The sequence below is a fragment of the Anas acuta genome, chromosome 2 (genome assembly GCF_963932015.1).
Source record: "Anas acuta chromosome 2, bAnaAcu1.1, whole genome shotgun sequence".
NCBI classification, from domain to species: domain Eukaryota; kingdom Metazoa; phylum Chordata; class Aves; order Anseriformes; family Anatidae; genus Anas; species Anas acuta.
In genome coordinates this window covers 134,218,555-134,232,736 of record NC_088980.1, presented here as the reverse complement: position 1 = coordinate 134,232,736, position 14,182 = coordinate 134,218,555, and the positions used below count along the sequence as shown (strand labels likewise).

General features: G+C 45.2%; 2 protein-coding genes across 4 annotated transcripts in view; both read left to right on the top strand.

Annotated features, from left to right (window-relative positions):
• Positions 1–14,182, top strand: part of RAD54B (RAD54 homolog B) — a 55,923-nt gene that overhangs the window by 8,345 nt on the left and 33,396 nt on the right. The gene's annotated exons all lie outside the window — the stretch shown is intronic.
• Positions 5,444–12,237, top strand: FSBP (fibrinogen silencer binding protein). Its single transcript, XM_068672267.1, has 2 exons — positions 5,444–6,706; positions 10,839–12,237. The coding sequence occupies exons 1-2, from the start codon at positions 6,336–6,338 to the stop codon at positions 11,362–11,364; spliced, it is 897 nt and encodes a 298-aa protein (XP_068528368.1). The 5' UTR covers positions 5,444–6,335; the 3' UTR covers positions 11,365–12,237.

Below are 14,182 nucleotides of genomic sequence, written 5' to 3'. Positions count from 1 at the left end.
ATGGTTAGTCCCACACAGCCTATAATTTGATGTGATCATCTATAGCTGTCCTGTGAATAATGAGGCTTTAGGTAATGATAGATGACATAACCAGGATATTCACACGTTTGAGAAAAGGGCAGTGAAATGGCAGCGAAATAAACTTTTCCTGTGTCCTACTTAGCTGTGCTCTGATACGTGCATTTGGACTCATGGAGATAATGAAGGAGAGGGGAAGGAAACTGGAAATCAGAAGGGTGCTGCATGGTCAGAAAAGGAAACGCACGTCAGAGTTGTTTTAGATGGAAGGAACCCAATGCTTCCCAAAAAGTTGGAGGGGTTAATGTGGAAGCTTTTCAGTAGAAGCTTGCCTAATAAACCGAGTGGTGTTTGCTTCTTTGCAATGAAACAACACAAACTGCTGGTTTCTTTACATTTCAATAACAAAAGGTATACTCACTACTGAATAGAGCTATGCAGCACGTAAAGATAATAATCTTTTATGCTTTATTCCTTTGTTTTTATCATAAATTATTGAAAAATTACAATTTGTAAGCAAGAAGAAAAAAGACTTACATGCTCTTTTTAGTGCAGACACAGAGACCTAGCGTTGAAACTGCAGATATAAAGGAAACTCCCTTTTCCAGGGTGGGAGTGGGCCTGGAAAATGAACTGATTAAGCCAATATATTTCCTATTATTTAGCTCCTTGGCAATTGCATGCAAATAGATGATATATAGTCTGCAATATGTAGAATATGAAATCACCTAACACTGTGATTTTGAAATAAGGAACTTGGGAGACGCTTTGTCTAGAGACTATTTTTTAACAATTTAGGTTTAGCAGTAAAGGTAGTTCCAGTTTCTTCATTCATTCTGGGGGAAACTGTCCATATAATTTCCTTCTTAATTTCTCCTTCATTATCAGAATTTATTATCAGGCCGTGTGTAAGGAGTGAAGATGGACAAAAGAGGAAATTCACTGCCATTCTAAATTTCTCGGATATTTTCCACTCCCACCCTTCAGAAAGCCCCGTCGTGGGGGTGGGATGTGAGTTTGCTCCCCCCACAGCACCCTCCTGTCTCCAACAGATACAAAGCTGGATTTCAGGGATGAAAATGATGGGAGAGAATGTAAGCACCAGGTAAAGGACGAGAAATGCCTTATTCAAGTGAAGTGGAAGGGTTTTTTTGAGCTATAATGAGCACTCTTACAGACTTGGCCCGGATCCCTTCAAAGATAGTCGCCAAATCTTTCTGTAGCTCTGCCCATTGTTTGGATCCCCTTTGTTGCCATGCCAGCATAACTCGAGTTCAGCCCCAGCTTCTGGCTTCGGGCCTTAGGCTTCCCCCCCAGCAGAAGCTTTGTCACAAGACGACGTTCCTAAAGCCAACGGGATAGCGGTAAGGCAGTTTGTTATCTCAGGGCCCTCAAAATAGCTGCTCTGAGCACACCAGAAGAATGGAGAAAGCTGCCCCTGTGTCAAACGCACGTAGTAGTGGGTAGGGAAGTATTTTGAGGTTACTATTAAAGAATAATCTCCAAAAGATGGGAGAATTGCAGAAACTTGGCTTTTCTTACATCCTTTTTTTTTTTTTTTCTAGAGGCTATCTTGCTAATGGGGATTTAAGAACACAAATATCCTGAGAAAGCCATACTTTGAAACCTTCCTGTATTTCCTGGCTGCTTCTGGTCAGTCGTCAAAAAGCTTATTATAAAACCAGGATCAGAGAAGGTGCAAGAGTGTCTTAGGAACCGGAGGCACTCCTGAATTTGTAAAGAACGATGCTGCTCCCTTTTCTTAACTTACAAAGCGAAGAGCTTATTTGTGGTGCTACGGGCACTTAGTAGGATAATTCGGAGCCCTGTAGCTTTAAGCCAAACTTGTTTGAAGGATGATTGCAGATCTGAATGTGTGGGCTGGAATGTCAGATTGAGATGAAGATAAATCCTTTAAAATTTGGCATGGAGAAGGCCGGCGTAATTACCTAATCTGAATATTTCCCATTTCAGTGGGCTAGATGTTGAGACAACACTTAGCATCAGCAGAGGGGACGGATGCATAATTAGCTTTTACGCCAGGAATTTCAGAGGACACGAGAGCTCTGGAGTGCATAATTCAGGCTAGCTTCAGGAGAGCAGTGCAAAGGTAATAATTACACTGTTAACTTCTGGGGTTTCTGGCCTTGTCCTGAGATCCAAGTGCCCAGAAGCTGCAAGAACTGTTAGTTAGATGTTAGGCCTGAATACGTGGTAGATCGTGATGACAGAAATAGATGCAGAAGAAAGAGTTAAAGCTTCTCTTTATTTTTTTTCCTTTCCTGCCCCCCCTACCCCAAATGCTGGGCAGAGGTTTAGAAATATTTGTGCAAGGATAAGGGAAAGGAGCAGTCTGAGGGGTTCAGGTATGGTGAGGGTAGGAAGAAGAAGTGTAAAGGTGATGGTGAAACGAGAAAAAAACTGAATGAAATGGGAAAGCTGTTTGAAAATTAAATTAAATGATCTTAAAATAATTCTCGGAATCTGGAGAGAATCTGTCCAAGCGTAGTAGCTTCCAGGTAAAGTTTTTCTGCAACTTTTGGCCCTCAATTCTTCACCATCCTCAGCCCTCTTCATAATGAGTAATGCCTGAGCCCCTTAATTTGGGAGCTTACCCACGAAACAGCTGTCACCACGGGAGACCTTTGGAGCCGAAAACTTTTCTCAGCCACCCTTTGCTGCAGCCAGCCCTCCGGGCGGATCGGATGGCTTGGCACCACCTCGCTGGTGTGTCAGCGCAGAAGGCTGTGCGATGACCTCATGGAACTTGTGCAGCCCTCGCTACCTACAGACCCTCTCAAGTCCTCTTCTGCAGCTGCCAAATCCCATTTGCACGAGTGAGCAACTGCCTCGGTGCTTGCCAAATGTTTCTGCTGCCAGTACGCCCCAATATATTCAGAGATGTGTAACGCAGCCGGAGCTGCTCAATCCTCTTACGGTTTCTCATAAGCACAGGGGTATCAGGGTTTCACTTCAGATTTGGGATCAAATCTTGCAGTTGTTCTCTTCTTCTTAAGATTCTCCGGCGTCTACGGACTGCAAATGCCAAACCCAGGCCTACCCAGAGCTGGTTTGCTTACACATTAAATAAAAGAAAAATAGATCTCTTTATAAATGTCTTTTAGACTTACTCTGAAGCTACCCCTCTGTGGGCAGAGCACCCTCACAGAGTTCAGCAGCCCTTTACTGACTTAATATTATTTGCATTGAAAGGTCCCAGCCTGGACCAGTGCAATTCATTTCATTAATAAGTTTGCTCCAAACTTCATCTTTCATTACATTCTTTTTTAGGGTCTCCTTAATTTTCTGTGTTTGTGTGTACTCTGTAGAGATCCTCCCCCTTTTTTTTCTTCAAAAATAAAAGCTTGTCATGGGGATATTCTTCCTCAGCGTGTTTGACAAAGGATCCTTTTCCCTTTTCTCTCCCCAGTTATTCCATAATTTTCAACTGCAAAGCCCTGGGGTTACCTATTACCTGTAGTTTCGAGCCTTATTTCCCAACTATTTAAGTTCTGCAACCCTAGCAAGGGCCTGTTGCAAAGTCCTTTAGTAACTGTGATGGTTTTCTGTTCTCTAGATATTCCGATCTAGTCTCACAGCTCCCATTTTTCACGAATTTCCAAAGAAGAAGATTTCATCCACTTGAAAACTGGGGTTTTAGATGCTAACATTTAAACTGGGAAGCATCAGGCTTCTTGAAAAGAAGGAATTAAGGAAATGGAGGAAAAAAGTTGCTTTGAGTTCAATATCAGCACAGGGCAGGGGCAGAAGCACAGCAAGGCTGGGGGAGAACAGGGTTTTATTTCAGCTGTCTTATTGCTACACCTTTGGTAGCTGAGAGAAGTCTTCACGTGATGCTAATATGCAGCCTTCTCACCTCCCGTGATTTCTCACCCGAGTACTGACATGACCTTAGGCTGATGAGCAGAACTATTTAAAAACAACAACAACAACAAAAAAAAAGAAATAGGGGAAAAAAATATCTTGTTTGGCAGCCGGCTGCGTTTTTTACAAGGGTTCTTTTACACTCCGGCAGAACAATATGTAATTCAGACTGCTTCCTTCGGGCACTGGCTCGAAAGAAAGCATCGTGGGAAGGGTCCCAGGCCTGGGCCCTGGTTCTGTGGCAGGCCTGGAGCAGCCGTGCCGAGGGCTCCCCTTCTTTCCTGGGGTTTTTTTTGGGTTCCTCTGCCCGATGGTGGACATCTGCTGGGTGTTTGTGGAGTGGAGCCTTCACCCACACAGCCTAGCCCTGAGTTTTGTCACTAAAAGTCAAGAAATTGGGGCCTGCACAGCTCCTTAAACATCTGAGGGTGGGCTCTTCTCTGGCTCCTTGATTCCTGTACTCCCATCGGCCTAAAATACATGAGGCATATTCCTTTTATTTCATTTTATTTTATTTAACCGCTAGTACCCCACTCTGTAGTAATATTAAGAGCGAAACGTGAGGAAATAGGGAAGGATTAGGTGTTTAAAAGTAGTGGTTTTCACGCGGCGCTCCTAACCACAGCAGTATTTTGTTTCTCAGACTCTCCCGAAACGGGCTTCAGCCCATAAAATGCTTTATTTAAGCTTGGCTTGAAAGCAGCCTCCAGCAAAGCGGACCGGTCACAGTTTTGTGAGGTGGCGTGGGCAAGCCAAGCCTCGGGAAGTTGTTCCAAACACGCTTGTTGTTGTAAACGCTGGCTGCTTTTTCACGGTGAAAGTCTCCTTTTCGTTTAGTTTCAGGCTTTTTGTTTTGATTGCGGCTCGCGTCTGCTCGGGGATTTTTCCCCTTCGAGCAAGCAAGTTTATACCTAGATCCTTATTGCCTGCAGATAGATATTTCAAGCTATAATTAGATTTCTCCTGCCTTCACCCCCCCCTCCTAGGCTCCCTTCTTGTCAAGGCTGAACATGTTAAGCCGTAGAAGCTGTTTGCCACCACCTCAGCTTGTGTTTCTTTCCACCCTCTGGCCTCTTGCAGCGACGTCCGCGGTTCTTCAAACTCAGCTGCTGCTTTTCGTGGTGCTGAGCACCTTCCCTTCCACCTGCAGCTTCCTCCGCTTTGTTCATTTTGTTAAATTTCAAACCTCGCCTGCGTTTTCTGTGCTCAGGCCTGGCTCAAGGTGATGCGCTTGGGAGCGGGCAGAGGGGAGGCACCGACACAGCACGCACGTCGTGCCCCTAAAAGCCAGGTTTTCACCCCAAAGGAGTGCCTGGAAGCATCACCATGCAGGTAGCATGTTTCCCTGAGCTTCCACTCGTGATGGCAGACCCAGAAATTTGGGACAGAGCCATCCCGTGAGGCAGGTCAGGCCGTCTCGCAGCCACCACAGCGATGCCACACGCCCCGAGAGGCAGGCATGTTCCAGCAGGGCACAGCTGCGGGCTGCAGCCAGGAGAAAAAGCCGGATAAAAAGCCCGTTCAGCCCTCACACCGCCGCCTTTGGGGCGTGTTTTTTTTATTTTTATCATTATTTCACCAGGATTTTGGGGGGGTTTTTTTGCTCGCTTTCTCCCTCCGCCGCCACACGCCGGGCCGCGAGCGGTGGCTGCCGCTTTAAGAAGGCTCTGTGGAGGTAGCGGGAGCAGGCTGGCAAAATGCAGGAGAAGCTTAGCTTTGCTGGAAGGCCGAGTGTAACCTAACCAGCTGGAGGATATGCCGGAGCTGATTGACAGCAGGACCAGCATTATGCAAATACCGCCAGAGAGAGAGAGAGAGAGAGAGAGAGAGAGAGAGAGGCAGAGCGCGGCGGCCGGCCGGGGGCTCTCTGAGGGAGCTCCCTACACACGCCGCGCTTATCTGCCCGCTCGGTGTAACACTCAATAAATCGCCCCCCCAAAAAAACAATTGTTGCTTTTTTTTTTTTTCTCTTTTTTTTCTCTCCTCTCCCTTTTTTCGGCCGCCCGTTGCGTGCGAAATCCCGAGTGCGGTTTCAGTTTGCGCGATGTGCGAGAGAGCGAGGGAGATGTGTCAGAGCTTGTTACTCCGGCTAAATTAGGTAATTTTTAGCCGGGTAACGTGCTAATCTTTAAACCTTTATGTCTTTAAATCCTGCGTGTGCCTGGGCTCTTCATACAAAAGTGTATTTTGCTTGTTTCTTCTCGTCTTCTTCAGTCTGAAGCCTTATGTAGGTCAGGCTTGGCTTAAGCAGATTTCCTGAACCTGCGTCAGCTTAAGCTGAAGGAATTTTAATAAACCCTCCCTTGTAGGCGTGGGCCTAAATGAGACTAGCCTAGTTAAGCCTGATCTTTTTCTGTTTGTGAAAAAGAGCTGAGCAGAGCTAGGGACTGCATGGTGGCTTGGGGACCGGCTCCCTTCATTCCCAGCTCACAATGGTGGGGAAGGCCAGATCTTCCAATTTCACCTTATCCGAAAAGCTCGATTTGCTAAAGCTGGTGAAGCCCTACGTTAAAATTCTCGAGGAGCACACCAACAAGCATTCGGTCATAGTGGAGAAAAACAAATGCTGGGATATCATAGCTGATAACTACAACGCCATCGGAGTAGACCGCCCGCCTCGTACCGCACAGGGCCTGCGCACGCTGTACAAGAGGCTCAAAGAATACGCCAAGCAGGAGCTGCTGCAGCAAAAGGAGACCCCCTCCGACTGTAAAAGCAGCATTTCCGAGCCAACCAAGAAAGTTGTGGAGATGATTCCACAGATTTCCAATGTGTGTTTAAGAGACAGGAGCGGTGTACAAAGGTGAGAGATTTTTTTTTTTTTTTTTTCTCCATTCCCCTCCCTCCTCCTCCTGGTTTTGTTACTGAATGGTGAAAATGATGGCGCCTCCTGTCTGCTCTGCGACGCGTTGCTCGTGGGCAGTGTCCTGAAGGAAGCGGTCGTGAGAGGAAAAAGCCCCAAACTGGGAACAATGCCTAAATGATATTGCTTTTGTTTTATGGCAAGCTCTCTGGTGACTTAGCACTGCATTCATTTTTCAGCTCTTTCAAAGCCTGCTTCAGCCTTTGTCATACTCTGGAAAGTGAGGGTTAAGGGAGAATCAAAGGGAAAGAGTAGCTCCAACCTCTACCCCTCCCCTACCTTTTAATAGGCAGATTATTCAAACATTGGCAAAGTGATGGCTATTCTCCTCCATTTAAGGTAACACTGCAGTCATTTTGCAACATATGGCACTATTAGCAGTTTAGAGCAGATTTTTAACAAAGTTAGTTCACAGAGCTGAGGAACCTCGTTCCCAGAGCTTTCTCCTCTCCTTCACTCCGCTGTCTGCGTATTACGTTTGAACTGATCCCAACCCTTTAAAAAAAAATGGACTGCCTGCACCACGGTGCCTTTGTGAGTGTTTTTTTTAAACACTTTTATTGCATCGAGGGTGATTTTCTGAAACTGGAGCAAAGCTCATTGCAGCCTAAACTCCACGCAGCCCTGCATCGTAGGGTAGGTGGTTTAAATGCACACAGAGAGAAACCGAGAGGTGCAGCTATAGAAGTTTTCTCTTTTTTTTTGTAGTATTTTTTTTTTCTGCACTGCTCAGTAAAGTGAGACACACTGTCTAGGTTTGAGCCAGACATAATACAGGCAGGCAGCGTGCAGGCTTGCTCCCACAGCTGGCTAATGCCCCTCATATCTGACTCGCAACACTCTGCTGGTTCTGTATTGGTCCTCGAGGGATCAAAAAACGCCTGGGTCAGGGCTTGGTTCCTCCCGATACAAAAAGCAAGGTAGGGAGGAGGGGGGAAAAAAAGCCAAATAACTCTCAGAAATCCTGAGAAAGCTCTGATTTTTTTTCCTCCCCCCTCTTTTTCACCAACGGATTAATGGGAAGTGAACTTTCCATATTTTAATCGGCCACGCTGCTCCTTGGTGCAACAGCCAAAGGCTCTGCGGAGGGCTGGCGTGTGCGCACAGGGCGAATTGGATCCGTGGTGCCACTGGTTGAACTGAATGGTAGCAATTGTCTAAATCCCAACGTGCCAGATGCTCTAAAAATATGCTGCTGCGGGTCCCTGGCGTAAAGAAGTCTGAAGCAACTGGGCTGTGCTGCTGCTGCTCCTGGTGAATGCCCCTGGAGGAACGGTCCCAAAGAATTCCCTGGAACAAAACGAGGCTTTTAATTGCGCTAATAAAGGTTGCAGTGTCTTGGCTACCAACTTTTGTAAGGAGGAAGGGGGAGAAAAAAAAAACACAACAGTGTGAGAACTTGGGTTTGCAGATCAGCTTATGAAAAGCGGTGACGCTTTTCATGAATGATTAAGAGCTAATGATCTCCGTAGTTTGTCTCCTATAATTTAGGCTTTTTTTTTTTTTGCAGGCTTTTATGGCTCTGGGAACGTTGACTTGATTGCTGCTTACCCAAAATGGTTGTTCTAGGAACAGCCAATGCACTGTGTGTCGAAGGGAAGGATTATCATTTAAATATATATTTTTTTCTGCCTAATTACATCATTATTTGATAGTTCTAATTTTAACTCCGAGTTGCGTTTCCCCCTGATTTTGAAAACCCTGCGCTGGGTTTTAACTCGCTAGGATACGGCTTAGCTTTTGGGGAAGGAAATGCAACTTCTAATGAATCCAAATTCTTAATTGCACCTTTAAGCAATTTCTAGCTCACGGTGATTAAACAAAACCTAGCGAATCATGGGTGCCTCCAGGGTTCGAAATACCATCCCCCAGTTGTGGTAACTGTTGTTTGTCTTTCTTTCAGCCAAGTTGTCAGAAACAACATTAGTAACCACCGTGCAGGCGCTCCTTTTGTTTCCCAACTCCTTCTTTCTCTCTTCCCCCTCTAATTGTTTTCCTCTTAGGAGGCTGACACCGAAAGGGGGGAAAAAAAAGCCCCGTCTGAGCTACCTGGAGGTTTGCTAATGGTCAAGTTTCGGGTGAAATACACCGCAGGAGGTGAAATTGGCAGTGTTTGGAGGCTGTTAGCCTAAATCGGAGCTGTTTTTTCTTTCTCTTCAACCTCTCTCACTTTCTCTTTCTGCTCTCCCTCTCCGTTTCCTCCTGTCACAATGACCTGCTTCTCCTGCTAGCTGTTTCCATCGTCTGCAGGCGAGACGCTGGCCGGGAGCCAGCAACCCCGAGCGAGGCTGAGCTGGTGGAGAGGGGGAAACCCAGCGCTGCAGCCGGCCCCGGGGAGGCACAGAGGGGCAGGAAAATAATAAAATAACTCCCGATGCTCAAGGAAAAGGAGGGAAAGGCATGTGAGAAAGAGGTGCCCTAAAGAAGGCGAAGCTTTGTGGCATGAGGAAGAGGGAGTAAGGTGGTATAATCGATACTTCACAGGCAGCTCAGGTGGCGGTGGACAGAATTGAGATTATCCCAATGTTTTCTTGGGGATAAATGGAAGTTCTGCTTCCAAAAGCCTCCTTCAGATGGACTTTTTCTGTCTGAAATCTTCTTTTTAAATAGTTTGGGTGATTGGCAGAAGTAATTTTTGTGAACTACATTTCTCTGACCCTGTTGCTCGTTCTTACAAATGACTATTTTGAAGTTTCCACGCTTTCATTCTAGAAATCGCACTTGCATCTGAGTAGATGTTGGGCTAGTTCAGGGTCCCTTGGAAATTGCACCTATGGCTGCTTATTTCTCTTGAACTGAGAGTTTTGCAGGCCATGGGAGATGCAGAGGAGAAAATGCTCTCTTTTGGTGTCTGCCTAAGGAGTCTGTGCACTTCCACAAGAAGCAGGATGTAGAAATTAAATTCCTCCTGTACTTCTGGGAATGTGAACCCACGCCTGCTGCTCACGGGCAGTGTTTTAATATCAGTGTTGCTCAAATTGCGGCTTGTAGAGCTCAAAAGGAGGTTTTAAAAAGAAAGTGCAAACACAGCCACACACCCTGCCCCTTTATTAGGCAGCAACTCAGGTCCTCCAGGGCCAGGGAGCATCTGGGGATGTTTTGCTCATCGTGGATCCCCTCGCTGCCTTGAGCTGCTAGCAGCAGCTCAGTTATTCATGGGCTGGGGACCGTCTCCTGTCTCCTGTACTGTAAAATAGTTCAAGAAGCTGATCTGGCTTTAAAAAAAAAAGTATTGCCTCAATCAGGGAGCGATGTGCAGAGCTCTGGGGTTTCAAACAAGTGGTGGAGAAGTCGGCAGGCACAGCTGGGGCCGCTATTAGCATCAAAGCCAGCGTAATGTCAGATCGTGACTGGAGGTGCTGCTGACTCAGGGCTCCGCACAAAGGCAGATGAGTCAGGTGGGTGTTGCACTTCGAAAAAGGGGGAAAAATGCAGCGCGGAGCTGTTCTGAGTGGCAACATTTCCACGTCTCCTCTTGAAGCTTGAGAGAAATCGTGAGATCACTGCTTCGTAGGGAAGGAGCGAGGATTAGCTGGATTCCCTAATCTACGGGGCAGGGTCATCATCTGGGCTGTGGTTTCTTCCCCCCAGGCGCTTTGTGTAATTTTATGCAGCGATTGTTTTACATGGAAAAAGGCACACAAAACAAACATCGAGGTGCGTGAGTCACAAATGGGGAACACATTGGGACAGGACGAGATGAGTAAGTTTGGGAGATGGAAACGTTTCTGCCATAGCCCGCTCAGTCTGAGGCTATGCCCTTTTAAAATCACTTTCTCGATTATATAAACCATTTATCACTATTGCCTGTTTATCCTGGTGCAGAGGAAGGGCCAACCAGGATTGTTCTTTCTAGGCTACCCCTCATAGTAGCAGTAGCATCTGCGTAAGACAAAGCCATATACATGTGTTAGAAGGAAGGAGGGGTGCACACGGTGTTCATGTAATGAAGCAGAGTTTCAGCTGTAGCTAGCAAACTCTAGGATTTCAAATGAAGCTTTGGTTACTTGCATTTATGTCTTTTTAAAATAGTTTTTACTGGGTGATTTACATCTGATTTTGTGTGTTCTAGCGCTAGTATCGATAAGGAAACAATTGCTGGTACCAGTTCACCACAGGCAATGTTGGATCACCATCCTGCGACAGTCATGATGGAGTTGCAGTCAGAAGAGGATGTCAAACCTCCTCCTTCGTTGATTATAGACGCGCAGCAAAGTGAGAACCTAGAACACGAGGAAGAACACCAGCTGGTGCATATCATGGAGAGGTCTCCTTCAACGTCGGTGTCTTCGGTTGACATGAGAGTTATGATGTCTCCCTCTCCCGTACCCAGAAGAGATGAGTTTTTTAGGCTTGAGGTCGGAGAACGCTTTAGACCGATGTGTGGGTCTGACCCGCAGATGCTGCAAATGCTGAAAGAAGAGCATCAGATCATATTAGAAAATCAAAGAAAGATTGGGCTGTATGTCCAAGAAAAAAGGGATGGTTTGAAAAGGAAGCAGCAGCTGGAGGAAGAACTGTTGCGAACAAAAATCAAAGTGGAGAAGCTGAAGGCAATACGATTACGCCGCGATCTGCCAGAATACAGCAGCATCTAAATATTTTATTACTCCTGTCATATCCCTTGAAATACTTAATAATAAATACTTTTGCCCTAGCAAAGTTGTTCCTTACGTTAATATGGATGGATCCAAATGTGGTCTTGAAAGATGAGGGCATATTTCACATGTTGTTGTTTATGTACCCTAATAAAAATACCTTGTATGGGTTTGAGTGCACCACCTCTTCTGGTCTGAAGTATAATCAAATCCCATAGATTTAAGTGGTTAGGATGATAAAAAATGATAAATTTCTTCAAGAAATTGCCTATCCTTCCTAATCTTAATGAAGTTGCAGGTTCTTAAATACAGATGAAAAGGGGGAGTAAGGTGATGCTTAAATATGCTCTTCAAGTTGGTAAATCTTCTGACAGTGGTGAAATTTTGCTGGTATATCAGCATGGAAAACAAACTTACCGGATTGTTATATTTTTTTAATGTTCAGTAGTCTTTTAAAGAGTTAACACTTTCTATTGTTTTCAGTGGGTGAGCGTTTCCATAGGGAATTATCCAAATAGAGGCAGTGAAGGCAATACTTCATCGTTAAAACTGCATGTGTGCGTAATTTGTGTGTACAGTTACCATGAGCCTATATTCAGTTAGAGTAATTATACTGGTGATCAGCCACAGAAATGTCTAATTTGCTCATTTGCATGCATAATTACTACTGTGCATGTGCAACCGAGACAGTTGCAGGTGCCTTTGATTGATATCTAGACGACTATAAGCTACCAAAATGAAATAGTTGCTGTGTGTAAGTAATGTGACTTGAAGTCAACAGAAGATTCTTTGTTATTCTGCGTACCTTTTATAACTGCTGTTGTTCTGGTCTTTTGATTAGTTTCAAATAAAAAGCCCAAAATGAGAAAGAAATTGATTCTTCTGTCTGTCCTAGCAGCAGCACTTTCCTCTGCAGTTATGATCAACACTAATAACTGGAAAACAAAACAAAACAAAAAAAAACAACCCACAACTGGAAAGCGTAAGTCCCGGCCAATTTGTCTGTAATTCTTGGTCTTCTGCTTGTTATGAATAGATCCGCACCTGCCTTAGAGCTCTGGCTCCTTATTCCATGTAACAGTACTTTGTTCTTCCTCTAACTTCTTGCATAGGAAAAGGAAAGGAAGCACAGAATCGAGGAAAAAGAGAACAAAGGAGTTGCAATTCCACCCTGGTCTCCTATCTCAGAGGGCCCCAACGACAGAAAGAACAAAAGCAATAGGAAGGAGATTTTTTTTTTTCCTGTGTCTGCTTGCTATTGTCTTTTCTGTCACTGTTTTTTCCCAAATTTTGCTTCTTTCTCCATTCCCACAGAACCTCAGCGTGTGTGTATGGGGCACTGGTCTGCACCAGCAGACTCTTTAAATGCGGTGAGCCTTGCTTCTTCTTGCCAGTCCTCTGGGTGAATCAGGTTGCCTTTGTAACCACAGGAATAAATGCTTATTAAAAACTGAAGGCTGGAAGCACGTGAGTTTAGCTGAGGGACCAGTCGAGCTTAAAGCATCGTAGTTAAAATTTTATGACAGCAAGGAGAGAGAAATCATCTCGACTGTCAGTGCCCAGGACACCTTTATCAGGCTGCAGGTGGGGAGGGTAGAGGAAATAATTCTTTGGTTTACAGTTTGAGGAAAAATATAGTCAATGAAAACAGATCTCAGCTATATGGCATCGCCCCCTACTCATCTTCTTCCAGGGGTATTGTAGAGAAGAGAGCTTTTCAAGCACTTGTTCTTTTGGGAACGTTTGCCTGCGCTGATGATGACAGTGTCTGAACGAGTGGCCTTGGTTTCCGTTCAGACCTTGCCTTTCTTCTGTCTTTTCTGCAGTTCAAGGACATTGATCTCTTTTTATATAGCCAGGAACACTTCAACGAGATGCGCTCTTCCCTGAGTTTACACGAGTCAAAGTCTTGGCTTCGATAAATAAATACAGATTTTATTTGTTCTGCCTTGCTGTCTGAAATGTGGCTGCTCAGAAACTGGGTAACAGCACGAAATTCCCTGCACTCATAATTTGGAGAGACCTGCTTTTATCCTTTCAGTTGAAAATCAGAATTCAGTTTTCCAATTTCAAGGAATTCCAGTTTGTTGTTTCTGTCCTTAGATACTACACAAATGGATTTTTACTAGCCCAGAAGATAATTCCCAGCTGGCTTATTGTCTTGCAGTGGCTTTGAATTATTGCTAGCCTTCATTTGGCCACTAAAATGCTCTGCAGAGACTTTCGAATATTTTTTCTTGAATTCTCCATTCTCCTTGAGCTACATCACGAGGTGACCTCCAGGGCCTCTGTTGGCACGGCGTTTTTATTTCGAGGACTGGAAGCAGAGGAATTTCCAACCTTCAAATGCGTGTAGTCCTCCCTGAACTGAAAGGCGAAGCAGATACAAAGCTCAGACTCTGGGTAGAGCAAACTGCCCGTTACAGCCCTGATATTGAAGGGGGAAGGATGCAAATGAGCAGCTTGTTTCTTTACTTGCGACATGACATTTATCTTCTTTCACCACAGATATATTTCTTCTGCCAGTGACATCAGTGCAGCCTGGTGCTGCCTATGTCCCGCCTGTCCGTGCTGGCGGATCTTTCTCACCCCACATCTGCTTTTCAGTGTCAGGTTTGCATCAGACTTCTCGGTGCCTGGTCTCCTTTTTTTATTTCTCCACGTATTCCTACTATGGGTACACGCACACACAGCTGTGGCTAGTCCTTCTGGACCTTCAACTACTATGAATTTTTACCATAATGATATTTCATTAGCGTGTGTGAAAGCAGCGGCAGCAAGCCCTTCACTCCTTCACCCCCACCCTAATCCCGTTCCC